Source organism: Bombina bombina, chromosome 2, assembly GCF_027579735.1.
Source record: "Bombina bombina isolate aBomBom1 chromosome 2, aBomBom1.pri, whole genome shotgun sequence".
NCBI classification, from domain to species: domain Eukaryota; kingdom Metazoa; phylum Chordata; class Amphibia; order Anura; family Bombinatoridae; genus Bombina; species Bombina bombina.
This window is the reverse complement of record NC_069500.1, coordinates 464812997-464827897: the sequence shown is the minus strand read 5'-3', so window position 1 is coordinate 464827897 and position 14901 is coordinate 464812997. Positions and strand designations below refer to the sequence as shown.

Below are 14901 nucleotides of genomic sequence, written 5' to 3'. Positions count from 1 at the left end.
GTATTAGTTCTTACTGTAATCTGTTCCCAAAAGTAAGATTTTCTGAGAGAGACTTTTCTCAGCGGTTTATTTTACTTTTTCCACTATGTTATGTTTTGACACACTGCTTTAGACATGTTATAACTAATATTAGGACATGTGCACAATTGTTCTATTTTAGGTCTATATACATTCTAGCAACCTGATTAATGTGTGTTTTAGATATTATCTGACTTAGCAGCATACGTATGCTTTATAGATATCCTGCAGGCATTGTCACTTTAGATTTAAGGTGTTGTATATATATGGTGTTTACCTTATTTTGTGTTGGTCTGAGTCAAATGCAGAGTTTTTCACGAAATGTGACAAGGGATTATAATTAATAAATTTATTTTTGGTATGAAATAAATTCTCTGTGTGCCTTCATTTCCCTTACTTTATCAGACCTTTAATATATGGTCTGATACTATATCTCCCTGTATAAATTTAATTTCAAACATATTTTATACTTCATAGCTTTGAGGAATTATTTTATTCTTGGGAATTATGTAAAATAACCGGCAGGCACTGTATTGGACACCTTATCCTCTAGGGGCTTTCCCTAATCATAGGCAGAGCCTCATTTTCGCGCCTCTATTGCGCACTTGTTTTTAGGAAGCATGACATGCAGATGCATGTGTGAGAAGCTCTGATACACAGAAAAGACTTTCTGAAGGCGTCATTTGGTATCGTATTCCCCTTTGGGCTTGGTTGGGTCTCAGCAAAGCAGATACCAGGGACTGTAAAGGGGTTAAATATAAAAACGGCTCCGGTTCCGTTATTTTAAGAGTTAAAGCTTTCAAATTTGGTGTGCAATACTTTTAAGACTTTAAGACACTGTGGTGAAATTTTGGTGAATTTTGAACAATTCCTTCATACTTTTTCACATTTGCAGTAATAAAGTGTGTTCAGTTTAAAATTTAAAGTGACAGTAACGGTTTTATTTTAAAACGTTTTTTGTACTTTGTTATCAAGTTTATGCCTGTTTAACATGTCTGAACTACCAGATAGACTGTGTTCTGTATGTGGGGAAGCCAAGGTTCCTTCTCATTTAAATAGATGTGATTTATGTGACACAAAATTTAGAGAAAATGATGCCCAAGATGATTCCTCAAGTGAGGGGAGTAAGCATGGTACTGCATCATCCCCTCCTTCGTCTACACCAGTCTTGCCCACACAGGAGGCCCCTAGTACATCTAGTGCGCCAATACTCCTTACTATGCAACAATTAACGGCTGTAATGGATAATTCTATCAAAAACATTTTAGCCAAAATGCCCACTTATCAGCGAAAGCGCGACTGCTCTGTTTTAGAAAATACTGAAGAGCATGAGGACGCTGATGATATTGGTTCTGAAGTGCCCCTACACCAGTCTGAGGGGGCCAGGGAGGTTTTGTCTGAGGGAGAAATTTCAGATTCAGGGAAAATTTCTCAACAAGCTGAACCTGATGTGATTACATTTAAATTTAAATTGGAACATCTCCGCGCCCTGCTTAAGGAGGTGTTATCTACTCTGGATGATTGTGAGAATTTGGTCATTCCAGAGAAATTATGTAAAATGGACAAGTTCCTAGAGGTCCCGGGGCCCCCCGAAGCTTTTCCTATACCCAAGCGGGTGGCGGACATTGTAAATAAAGAATGGGAAAGGCCCGGCATACCTTTCGTCCCTCCCCCTATATTTAAGAAATTGTTTCCTATGGTCGACCCCAGAAAGGACTTATGGCAGACAGTCCCCAAGGTCGAGGGGGCGGTTTCTACTCTAAACAAACGCACCACTATACCCATAGAAGATAGTTGTGCTTTCAAAGATCCTATGGATAAAAAATTAGAGGGTTTGCTTAAAAAGATGTTTGTTCAGCAAGGTTACCTTCTACAACCAATTTCATGCATTGTTCCTGTCACTACAGCAGCGTGTTTCTGGTTCGATGAACTAGAAAAGGCGCTCAATAAAGATTCTTCTTATGAGGAGATTTTGGACAGAATTCATGCTCTCAAATTGGCTAACTCTTTCACCCTAGACGCCACTTTGCAATTGGCTAGATTAGCAGCGAAAAATTCTGGGTTTGCTATTGTGGCGCGCAGAGCGCTTTGGCTAAAATCTTGGTCAGCGGATGCGTCTTCCAAGAACAAATTGCTTAACATTCCTTTCAAGGGGAAAACGCTGTTTGGCCCTGACTTGAAAGAGATTATTTCTGATATCACTGGGGGCAAGGGCCACGCCCTTCCTCAGGATAGGTCTTTCAAGGCCAAAAATAAACCTAATTTTCGTCCCTTTCGCAGAAACGGACCAGCCCCAAGTGCTACGTCCTCTAAGCAAGAGGGTAATACTTCTCAAGCCAAACCAGCCTGGAGGCCAATGCAAGGCTGGAACAAAGGAAAGCAGGCCAAGAAACCTGCCACTGCTACCAAGACAGCATGAGATGTTGGCCCCCGATCCGGGACCGGATCTGGTGGGGGGCAGACTCTCTCTCTTCGCTCAGGCTTGGGCAAGAGATGTTCTGGATCCTTGGGCGCTAGAAATAGTCTCCCAAGGTTATCTTATGGAATTCAAGGGGCTTCCCCCAAGGGGGAGGTTCCACAGGTCTCAATTGTCTTCAGACCACATAAAAAAACAGGCATTCTTACATTGTGTAGAAGACCTGTTAAAAATGGGAGTGATTCATCCTGTTCCATTAGGAGAACAAGGGATGGGGTTCTACTCCAATCTGTTCGTAGTTCCCAAAAAAGAGGGAACATTCAGACCAATCTTAGATCTCAAGATCCTAAACAAGTTTCTCAAGGTTCCATCGTTCAAAATAGAAACCATTCGAACAATTCTTCCTTCCATCCAGGAAGGTCAATTCATGACCACGGTGGATTTAAAGGATGCGTATCTACATATTCCTATCCACAAGGAACATCATCGGTTCCTAAGGTTCGCATTCCTGGACAAGCATTACCAGTTTGTGGCACTTCCGTTCGGATTAGCCACTGCTCCAAGAATTTTCACAAAGGTACTAGGGTCCCTTCTAGCGGTGCTAAGCCCAAGGGGCATTGCAGTAGTACCTTACTTGGACGACATTCTGATTCAGACTGTTGCGTACATCAACCATCAGGGGGGAACAAGGAGTTCCCTGGCGATGGAAGAAGTGACCAAAATCATTCAATGGGCGGAGACTCACTCCTGCCACTTGTCTGCAATCCACATCCCAGGAGTGGAAAATTGGGAAGCGGATTTTCTGAGTCGTCAGACATTTCATCCGGGGGAGTGGGAACTCCATCCGGAAATCTTTGCCCAAATTACTCAGTTGTGGGGCATTCCAGACATGGATCTGATGGCCTCTCGTCAGAACTTCAAGGTTCCTTGCTACGGGTCCAGATCCAGGGATCCCAAGGCGACTCTAGTAGATGCACTAGTAGCACCTTGGACCTTCAAACTAGCTTATGTATTCCCGCCGTTTCCTCTCATCCCCAGGCTGGTAGCCAGGATCAATCAGGAGAGGGCATTGGTGATCTTGATAGCTCCTGCGTGGCCACGCAGGACTTGGTATGCAGACCTGGTGAATATGTCATCGGCTCCACCATGGAAGCTACCTTTGAGACGGGACCTTCTTGTTCAAGGTCCGTTCGAACATCCGAATCTGGTCTCACTCCAACTGACTGCCTGGAGATTGAACGCTTGATCTTATCAAAGCGAGGGTTCTCAGATTCTGTCATTGATACTCTTGTTCAGGCCAGAAAGCCTGTAACTAGAAAAATCTACCACAAAATATGGAAAAAATATATCTGTTGGTGTGAATCTAAAGGATTCCCTTGGGACAAGATAAAAATTCCTAAGATTCTATCCTTTCTTCAAGAAGGTTTGGAGAAAGGATTATCTGCAAGTTCTTTGAAGGGACAGATTTCTGCCTTATCTGTGTTACTTCACAAAAAGTTGGCAGCTGTGCCAGATGTTCAAGCCTTTGTTCAGGCTCTGGTTAGAATCAAGCCTGTTTACAAACCTTTGACTCCTCCTTGGAGTCTCAATTTAGTTCTTTCAGTTCTTCAGGGGGTTCCGTTTGAACCCTTACATTCCGTTGATATTAAGTTATTATCTTGGAAAGTTTTGTTTTTGGTTGCAATTTCTTCTGCTAGAAGAGTTTCAGAATTATCTGCTCTGCAGTGTTCTCCTCCTTATCTGGTGTTCCATGCAGATAAGGTGGTTTTGCGTACTAAACCTGGTTTTCTTCCGAAAGTTGTTTCTAACAAAAACATTAACCAGGAGATAGTCGTGCCTTCTTTGTGTCCGAATCCAGTTTCAAAGAAGGAACGTTTGTTGCACAATTTGGATGTAGTTCGTGCTTTAAAATTCTATTTAGATGCTACAAAGGATTTTAGACAAACATCTTCCTTGTTTGTTGTTTATTCTGGTAAAAGGAGAGGTCAAAAAGCAACTTCTACCTCTCTCTCCTTTTGGCTTAAAAGCATCATCAGATTGGCTTACGAGACTGCCGGACGGCAGCCTCCTGAAAGAATCACAGCTCATTCCACTAGGGCTGTGGCTTCCACATGGGCCTTCAAGAACGAGGCTTCTGTTGATCAGATATGTAAGGCAGCGACTTGGTCTTCACTGCACACTTTTACTAAATTTTACAAATTTGATACTTTTGCTTCTTCTGAGGCTATTTTTGGGAGAAAGGTTTTGCAAGCCGTGGTGCCTTCCATCTAGGTGACCTGATTTGCTCCCTCCCTTCATCCGTGTCCTAAAGCTTTGGTATTGGTTCCCACAAGTAAGGATGACGCCGTGGACCGGACACACCAATGTTGGAGAAAACAGAATTTATGTTTACCTGATAAATTACTTTCTCCAACGGTGTGTCCGGTCCACGGCCCGCCCTGGTTTTTTAATCAGGTCTGATAATTTATTTTCTTAACTACAGTCACCACGGTATCATATGATTTCTCCTATGCAAATATTCCTCCTTTACGTCGGTCGAATGACTGGGGAAGGCGGAGCCTAGGAGGGATCATGTGACCAGCTTTGCTGGGCTCTTTGCCATTTCCTGTTGGGGAAGAGAATATCCCACAAGTAAGGATGACGCCGTGGACCGGACACACCGTTGGAGAAAGTAATTTATCAGGTAAACATAAATTCTGTTTTTTTTGTATAAAGCACAATTATTCCAATTCCTTATTTTTTATGCTTTCGCTCCTTTCTTATCACCCCACTTCTTGGCTATTCGTTAAACTGAATTGTGGGTGTGGTGAGGGGTGTATTTATAGGCATTTTAAGGTTTGGGAAACTTTGCCCCTCCTGGTAGGATTGTATATCCCATATGTCACTAGCTCATGGACTCTTGCCAATTTGAAAGAAATGAATTTATCAGGTAAGTTCTTACATAAATTATGTTTTTAGTCTACTTATAGTCTTGTCTTATAGCACTAAAGTAGTCTAGTATTGTTTTGCTTTGTTTTTAGTGAAATTAAATTAAGCACATTTATTAAAGGGACAGTCTACACAAAAATTGTTATTGTTAGTTAGATAATGCATTTTCTACCCATTCCCCAGCTTTGCACAACCAACATTTTTAGATTAATATACTTTATAACATTTAAACCTCTAAATTTCTCTATTGACAGCCTCTTAATATCACATGCTTTTGTATTTGCTTTTCACAACAGGAGACAGCTAGTTCATGTGGACCATATAGATAACAATCACCTAGATTACGAGTTTTGCGTTAGAGGCTATGCGGTGCTAACGAGCAGTTTTGTCTCACCTCTCACTTACCTACAGCGCTGGTATTACAGGTTTTTACAAACACGGCGTTAAAAGGCAAGAAGTGAGCGTTGAGCAAAAATTTTGCTCATTACCGCACTCCAATACCAGTGCTGCTTAAGTCAGCGGTGAGCTGGTCGTACGTGCTCGTGCATGATTTCCCCATAGACATCAATGGGGAGAGCCGGCTGAGAAAAAGTCTAACACCTGCAATAAAGCAGCGTAAAACTCAGTAACGCAGCCCCATTGATTCCTATGGGGGAAAAATTTTCTGTCTACACCTAACACCCTAACATGAACTCCGAGTCTAAACACCCCTAATCTTACATTTATTAACCCTAATCTGCCATCCCCGACATCGCCGCCACCTATATTATACTTATTAACCCCTAATCTGCCGCCCCGGACACCGCCACCACCTACATTATACTTATGAACCCCTAATCTGCTGCCCCCAACATCGCCGACACCTACATTATATTTATTAACCCCTAATCTGCCGCCCCAATGTCGCCGCCACCTACCTACACTTATTAACCCCTATTCTGCCACCCCCAACGTCGCCGCCACTATAACATTAACCCCTAAACCGCCACACTCCCGCCTCGCAAACATTAGTTAAATATTATTAATCCCTTATCTGCCATCCCTAACATCAACGCCACCTACCTACATTTATTAACCCCTAATCTGCTGCCCCCAACGTCGCTGCCACTATATTAAATTTATTAACCCCTATACCTAAGTCTAACCCTAACACCCCCTAACTTAAATATAATTTAAATAAATCTAAATAAAATTACTATCATTAACTAAATTATTCCTATTTAAAACTAAATATTTACCTATAAAATAAACCCTAAACTAGCTACAATATAACTAATAGTTACATTATAGCTAGCTTATGGTTTATTTTTATTTTACAGGCAAGTTTGTATTTATTTTAACTAGGTACAATAGTTATTAAATAGTTATTAACTATTTAATAACTACCTAGCTAAAATAAATACAAAAGTACCTGTAAAATAAAACCTAACCTAAGTTACAATAATACCTAACACTACACTATAATTAAATAAATTTACTAAATTAAATACAATTAAATAAATTACATACAATTAGCTAAATTAAATTAGCTAAAGTACAAAAACCCCCCCACTAAATTACAGAAAATAATAAACAAATTACAGAAATTTAAACTAATTACACCTAATCTAATAGCCCTATTAAAATAAAAAAGCCCCCCCAAAATAAAAAAAACCCTAGCCTAAACTAAATTACCAATAGCCCTTAAAAGGGCCTTTTGCGGAGCATTGCCCCAAAGTAATCAGCTCTTTTACCTGTAAAAAAAATACAAACAGCCCCCCCAACAGTAAAACCCACCACCCACACAACCAACCTACCAAATAAAATAGTACCTAAAAAAACCTAAGCTCCCCATTGCTCTGAAAAGGGCATTTGGATGGGCATTGCCCTTAAAAGGGCAGTTAGCTCTTTTGCCGCCCAAAGTCCCTAACCTAAAAATAAAACCCACCCAATACACCCTTAAAAAAACCTAATACTAACCCCCTGAAGATCGACTTACCGGGAGACGTCTTCATCCAAAACGGACAAAGTGGTCCTCCAGACGGGCAGAAGTCTTCATCCAAGCTGGGCAGAAGTGGTCCTCCAGACGGGCAGAAGTCTTCATCCAAGCCGGGCAGAAGTGGTCCTCCAGACGGGCAGAAGTCTTCATCCAGACGGCATCTCCTATCTTCATCCATCCTGCGCGGAGCGGGTCCATCTTCAAGACATCCGACACAGAGCATCCTCTTCTGGAGACAACTAAAACAGAATGAAGGTACCTTTAAGTGACGTCATCCAAGATGGCGTCCCTTAGATTCTGATTGGCTGATAGAATTCTATCAGCCAATCGGAATTAAGGTAGAAAAAATCCTATTAGCTGATGCAATCATCCAATAGGATTGATGTTCAATCCTATTGGCTGATCCAATCAGCCAATAGGATTGAGCACGCATTCTATTGGCTATTCCAAGCATCAGCCAATAGGATTTTTTCTACCTTAATTCTGGCAAAAGAGCTAACTGCCCTTTTAAGGGAAATGCCCATCCAAATGCCCTTTTCAGGGCAATGGGGAGCTTAGTTTTTTTTAGATAGTATTTTATTTTGGGGGTTGGTTGTGTGGATGGTGGGTTTTACTGTTGGGGGGTTGTTTGTATTATTTTTTTTTTACAGGTAATAGAGCTGATTACTTTGGGGCAATGCCCCGCAAAAGGCCCTTTTAAGGGCTATTGGTAGTTTAGTTTAGGATAGGGTTTTCTTTTTTATTTTGGGGGGGCTTTTTCATTTAAATAGGGCTATTAGATTAGGTGTAATTAGTTTAAATATCTGTAATTTGTTTATTATTTTCTGTAATTTAGTGTTTTGTTTTTTTGTACTTTAGCTAATTTAATTTAGCTAATTGTATGTAATTTATTTAATTGTATTTCATTTAGTAAATGTATTTAATTATAGTGTAGTGTTAGGTGTTATTGTAACTTAGGTTAGGTTTTATTTTACAGGTACTTTTGTATTTATTTTAGCTAGGTAGTTATTAAATAGTTAATAACTATTTAATAACTATTGTACCTAGTTAAAATAAATACAAACTTGCCTTTAAAATAAAAATAAACCCTATGATAGCTACAATGTAACTATTAGTTATATTGTAGCTAGCTTAGGGTTTATTTTATAGGTATTTAGTTTTAAATAGAAATAATTTAGTTATTGATAGGAATATTTATTTAGATTTATTTAAATTATATTTAAGTTAGGGGATGTTAGGTTTAGGGTTAGACATAGGTTTAGGGGTTAATAACTTTAATATAGTGGCAGCAGATTAGGGGTTAATAATATAATGTCTGTGTCGGCGACATTGGGGAAAGCAGATTAGGGGTTAATAGATATAATGTAGGTGTTGGCGATGTTAGGGGCACTTGATTAGGGGTTCATAAATATAATGTAGGTGGTGGCGGTGTCCGGAGCAGCAGATTAGGGGTTAAAATTTTTAATATAGTGTTTGCGATGCGGGAGGGCCTCGGTTTAGGGGTTAATAGGTAGTTTATGGGTGTTAGTGTACTTTTTAGCACTTTAGTTATGAGTTTTATGTTACGGCGTTGTACCATAAAACTCATAACTACTGACTTTTAAATGCGTTAGGACTCTTGATGGGGTAGGGTGTACCGCTCACTTTTTGGCCTCCCAAGACAGACTCATAATACCGGTGCTATGGAAGTCCCATAGAAAAAAGACTTTACGAAGTTTACGCAAGTCGTTTTGCGGTAAGGCCAAACAAGTGTGCGGTGCCCCTAAACCTGCAAAACTCGTAATACCAGCGGACTTGCGTTAGGACCTCTTAACGCTGCTTTTTTACCCTAACGCACAACTCTTAATCTAGCCGAATGTGATCACGCCCGGGAAGTTATATAAGAGTTAGCACAACACAGTACTAAATGCAACTCAATAGATTTTAACTAGTCACAGTCATGTGATCAGGGAAGCTGTCAGAAGAGGTTTAGATACAAGGTAATCACAGAGGTAAAAAGTATATTAATATAACAGTGTTGATTATGCAAAACTGGAGAATGGGTAATAAAGGGATAATCTATCTCTTAAAACAATAACAATTCTTTTGTAGACTGTCACTTTAATCATAGTTGGGTTTATGAGTTTTTTTTGCTTATGTGCAACTTTCTTTTTACCTTCAAGGGTGCAATATGTATTGTTTTGTATCTCCTGCAATATTGTTCATGAAAGTCCTATTTACAACGTTTCATGGAACACAGACAATATAGCCCTTCTGCAGGCTAAGCTGTATTTAGATCAAGAACTCTGTTACTTTTGCAGTTTGTAGCTGTAGCTTTTCCTAGAAATGCTTTTGAATTGTGGTTCTGATAATATACACTTGTGTTTTTTTATAACAATACTGTGTCTGTCTAAAAGGTCAAGCAAGAGCCCCTACCTGAAGCATTAAAGGTATGTACTATTTGTTTTTTTGCCTGATTTATTTCTAAATACTATCTACTATCTGCTGTATAACTTTACCAAAGACAAGAACACAAAAATAATCCAGTAAAAAGCCTGAGTTCCACATGCATACTAACACGTTTGTGGCATGAAATAAAATCATTTTGACAATATGTTATATTATTAACCACTTGCTCCTTTCCCATGTCTGCTTCATTTTGAACCAAAATATAGAGTCAGCCATAGAATTGGAGCTAGAATGTCGGCAAATCCATAATGTGACAGGGACATAATGTGGCTTAAGCAGTACAGTGGCCTTTGCAGCAATGTTATAGTAAACATTGCGAGGGTCTCCATAACCCTTTACTGAGCTGCGCCTCTATCCATATCCCTGACCCTAGCCCTAATCCTAAATACTGCAATGTCACCATTCACCGGTTACTAGATGACAACATTCTTGCTGCTATCATTTAATTAAAAATCTATTTCAGCAACATTTAGGTTGCAAAATATGATGGCTGGGAAAATTTGTCTGGATACCTACTGCTCAATATTATTTTACCATGTCAAAGGTTTAGGGTCAGATTACAAGTGGTGTGCTAGTTAGTGCTTTTGCTTGAGCATAAACTTTGCAAGAAGTAAGCTTTTTGAGCGCATCAGGTTGAAAGTAAAAACGTTCTAATTTACTCCTATTATGAATTTTTCTTCATTCTCTTGGTATCTTTATTTGAAAAAGCAGAAATGTAAGCTTACGAGCCAGTCCATTTTTGGTTCAGCACCCTGGATAGCGCTTGCTGATTGGTGGCTGCATTTAGACACCAATCAGCAATTGCTACCTAGGTGCTGAACCAAAGTTGAGCTGGCTCGTAAACTTACATTCTTGCTTTTCAAATAAAGATAGCAAGAGAACGAAGATACATTGATAATGGGAGTAAAATAGAAAGTTACTTAAAATTGCATGCTCTATCTGAATCATGAAAGAACTAAACTTTTTTTGACTTGCTGATTCAATAAGAGAGCAGAGCCTGACCTGAACAGAAATGGGAAGTAACGATTAGTCCTGACACAGCAGCTGTTGCTAGCAGCGGAAGGTCAGCAGATACCATCTGCACGTCTTGAAACATGAACAGGTTTTGTTAGGATCAAATAACAAACACTTATTTGTCAACAGCCCCTCAGGTTTCTGGGAATTTTTTTTTTAAGGATTTCATAGAAGTTTATTCAATGACATTATATATAATAAAAGTCACAATGCGCTGGATGTTTGTGTCCTCATGTTATAAGTCATCAACTCCGTGTTGCTAATGGCAATAATAAGGATTTAAATACTACCTTGCGCATGATAAAATATACAAGTGATCTGGCTACAATAGCAAATCATTTCAGGTTCAAATCAGCACTCAATAAAGGATAATTTAAATATATTTTGAAAAACTTTATGTATTATAGAAAATAGCTATAAAGCTCATAATTTGCACATTTATTTTTGCAAACTTTGTTTAATGATAACTTAGGATAGATTCAACTATACCACACAAACATTTTACAAAGCACATTCAGGGTAACTAAGGAAGAAAAAAACCCAGAATATAAACTGTACAGTATATAGTCCCATTTGGTGGTTTTCATTTTATTTTTCATGTTTCTGGGGAATCTAAGTTGACAGAGGTGAAGGTTCATAGATCCATAACAAAACATGGCTGAGGTACATCCATCCAAAAAATGAGTTAAAGGGACAGTTTACTAAAAAAAATCTCCCCTTTAATTTGTTCCCAATGATCCACTTTACCTGCTGGAGTGTATTCAGTTGTTTACAAGTATTTCCATTAACCTTATATTGGCATTTGAAATTGTTTATTTAGCCTGTGGTATCCCCACCCATCCTGAAAGTTTTTGGTCTCAAGTCCAAGCTGTGTAAACACAGCCAGTAGAAGAAATTACACTCCCAGTGGGTTATAGAAGAGATAAGGTAATAAAATGTTAATTTTCCATTGTTCTCTCCAAGTATTGGTGATTGGTTTATGGACAGATATACGATAAAGAAGCAGGTATATGTACACAGTGTGATAAAGTAATGAGATCTGATTATACCTACAAGTTCAACCCATTTTATAAGATTGTGGCTTCAAAACACAAAGCCAGCTAATTCATATACACAAATAAGCCTTAAAAAAGCAAATCTCATACATTTTATACTCTGCAACTGGTAAAAAAAGTAATTGGAAACACATAAAGGGAAAACAATTTTATAGTATACTGTCCCTTTAACTTATCTGACACTTCAGGACAGCCAGAAGTACATTTGCAGATAGAGCAAAGCACATTCCTTGCTGACGGCCACACATGGGCATCGCTTACTAACGCAGCATTAATTTTCCCTGACTCACTCACTTAATAGTTTCACTTGTTACTTTACCACAGGATGGTGTAAATTCATGTCCTTGTATTCCCTACTACAAGAGATGTAGAATCTACAATAAATGACACCAGAAAAAAAAAATAGGTCACACTTTCTTTTCGGCTAAGAAAAATAATTATTAATGAGTTACACTTCTGCTATAATTTATTTTAAATCTCAGTGGAAAACAAGCGGAAGAATTTAGATTACTGTATAATTTAAATGATACTGGGTAAAATACAGATATATGTGTGAAATCATGTGAGAAATAATGTGAGTCAGTGAAAACATTTATTTAGTGAAATCTCTGTCCATGTGTTTTTGTATTTGTGGAATCTGCTCTTCTCATTCTCAAGAGGTGCTAGTTTATGGTGCGTTAGCTAAGTTATTGCCCTCTTGAGATAGATGTATCTTAGCCATGTTTATCTGCATGTCTTTGGCTCTATGAAATATTGAATTGCCCTAAATCTGGATACTCCTTGTGTATGGTGTACCCTCTTTATTTGCCTCCAAACATCTGAATGATCACTGTCACATTTCTCTCAGACACTGTATGATTCTTATTCTTTATTAATTACTAATAATATAAATTACATTTGTGTATTATAATGTAATCAATAACTGTCTTTAACCAAAATATGCTGCAAAATATACAAAATAATTAAAATAGATCCATGTATGGTTAATTGTGAATCTCGTGGGAATCATTTATAGACAATACATGGTAGCGGTTTTTTTTACTCATTCTTTCCAGTAGACATGTGGATAAAGTACAACCTGTGCCTTTTGCTTAATCTTTGTTTTTAAATATTATTCCTTGAAGAGATAAGGGATAGTGTAAACTTGTCCTACTAATTAACAATTCTCCTAACATCTGATCATGTGATATATAGTGATTAGAACACACACTAAAAATATTCACAATATCATTGGATTATAAGCAATTATAGCAAAAGTCTAATAACATATGCATACATGACTATGCCTCTGATTCTCAAAGATTTGCCACCATGTAGTGAAATCTTTAGCTTATATAACTGAACAATATATTGTAAAGTAAGTGTGTCTCCTTCACATAAAGCCCATTTTTATGGAAATCACCTTAATGATATGCACAGTTACCAAGGTAAAATTTTTCTTTAAAACAATATATGAGGGGCCTCAGAATAATAACATAGAATTGTATAGAATCTGACCAGACCAGATAGCTTTAGAGGATTGGGCCCTATGAGTGAATATATTTCTATCTATCATCTATATATCTCAAACAAGCTAGAAGCACTATCCAGGTTATTTTTAAGTGTAAATTTTACATCACAGATTAAAATTTTACACTTAAAAAATCCTGAGAGTGTTACCAGTTAATTCTAGACCCTCTGCTTTACATTTAATTTGTCAATGTTTTATACTGCCATGTGTGTTTAGCTGAATTTGTCGGAAGCTATTATGACTGGCATGCCTATGCTCAACCTTTGATTTTGTTAATCTAAAATACAGAGGATGGAGATGAATGCTGACTATTAATATATTTACTTTAGATTTTGAATACAAAAAGATTAAAGACATACAACATATTAAATGTTTCTGTAACAAACATCTTCTACATATTTTATCTTTATTTTCTCTTAGTCTCCTGGTAAACTTAGCAACACACTCGTGCAGCAGTTTGCATTTAAAGAGGAGAACATAATAAACGATGAAGATGAAATGGCAACTAAAAATAACCTTTTTATGAATGGACTCAATGGGGAGAAGCCTCCAGGACAAATAACAGAAAAACCGAGCAAAAGAAACATTAACTTGAGGGTTCTAAAGAGTCCACCAAAGAAACAGAACATGCCCCAACCCAGACCAAACACAGAGGATCAATCCAAGAAATCAAATGATTCTTCTAGCAGCAAATCTCCCCTCCCTGTAGAAGAGACTGTTCCCCAACAGGCAGTAGCAGATAATGTTTCAGTGGAAAGTCCAGAATGTACTGTCTTGGACAACAAGGTTGAACAGGTTACTCCAGTAGAGCATGCTGATGTGAATGATGAAAGACAAGAGACTACAGTAGACAGTGCGTCTGAAGAGAAGAGCAACGAGGATAAGAAAACAGAGGTCCAAAGCACAGAAACAATCTTACAATCAGAAAAGGTAAGTTTTAATAGTGCTTCTAATAAAAGTGCATATCTATATATCATGATAAAAGAAGAAGGGGCTAGAGATACAATGGGTTGATTATCAAAAACTGCATGGAAAAAAATCACACAACAATGTTTTTTTTTGTTTGTTCTTTTTTAATGAGAACCCGCAGTACTAACAAGACCTCTTAGATAATCTCTTCAGGCCAGGGAGAGTTAGTGAATTAGGACTTTTATCATGAGAGAGAATATCTATAAATAGCGAGAGAATTAACCATGTTTCACAAAAAGGGAGAGACAGTCATAAGAAAGAAATGAATTATCTTTCTTAATAGAGTAGCTTTTATGTGAAATAGAAAATATTTATTGAGATAAATATGTATCTTCCTAGGAAGAGGGAGAAACAAGGAGAAAGAGCGAAAAAAGTATTTGTCAGCATAATTTACTTATGTGGTCATTACAATGAAGCTAAGAAAATTACAAAAAAAGCCTATGAGATGTTTTTATGAAAATGTAGTAATTTAAGAATTAAAAATGAGGTTTAAAATGATTTTTTAGTTCATGGTTTAAGCATTAAGGAAGTTGGCACAAATTGAATTTATGATTGTTCAAAAAAT

General features: G+C 37.9%; 1 protein-coding gene across 1 annotated transcript in view; it reads left to right on the top strand.

Annotated features, from left to right (window-relative positions):
• The window catches only part of MYO18B (myosin XVIIIB), a 1229288-nt gene that overhangs the window by 73724 nt on the left and 1140663 nt on the right, over positions 1 to 14901 (top strand). The window contains exons 4-5 of the mRNA XM_053702090.1: positions 9737 to 9769; positions 13788 to 14297. Of these exons, the coding sequence (XP_053558065.1) occupies positions 9737 to 9769; positions 13788 to 14297 (543 nt within the window). The remainder of the gene's footprint in view (positions 1 to 9736; positions 9770 to 13787; positions 14298 to 14901) is intronic.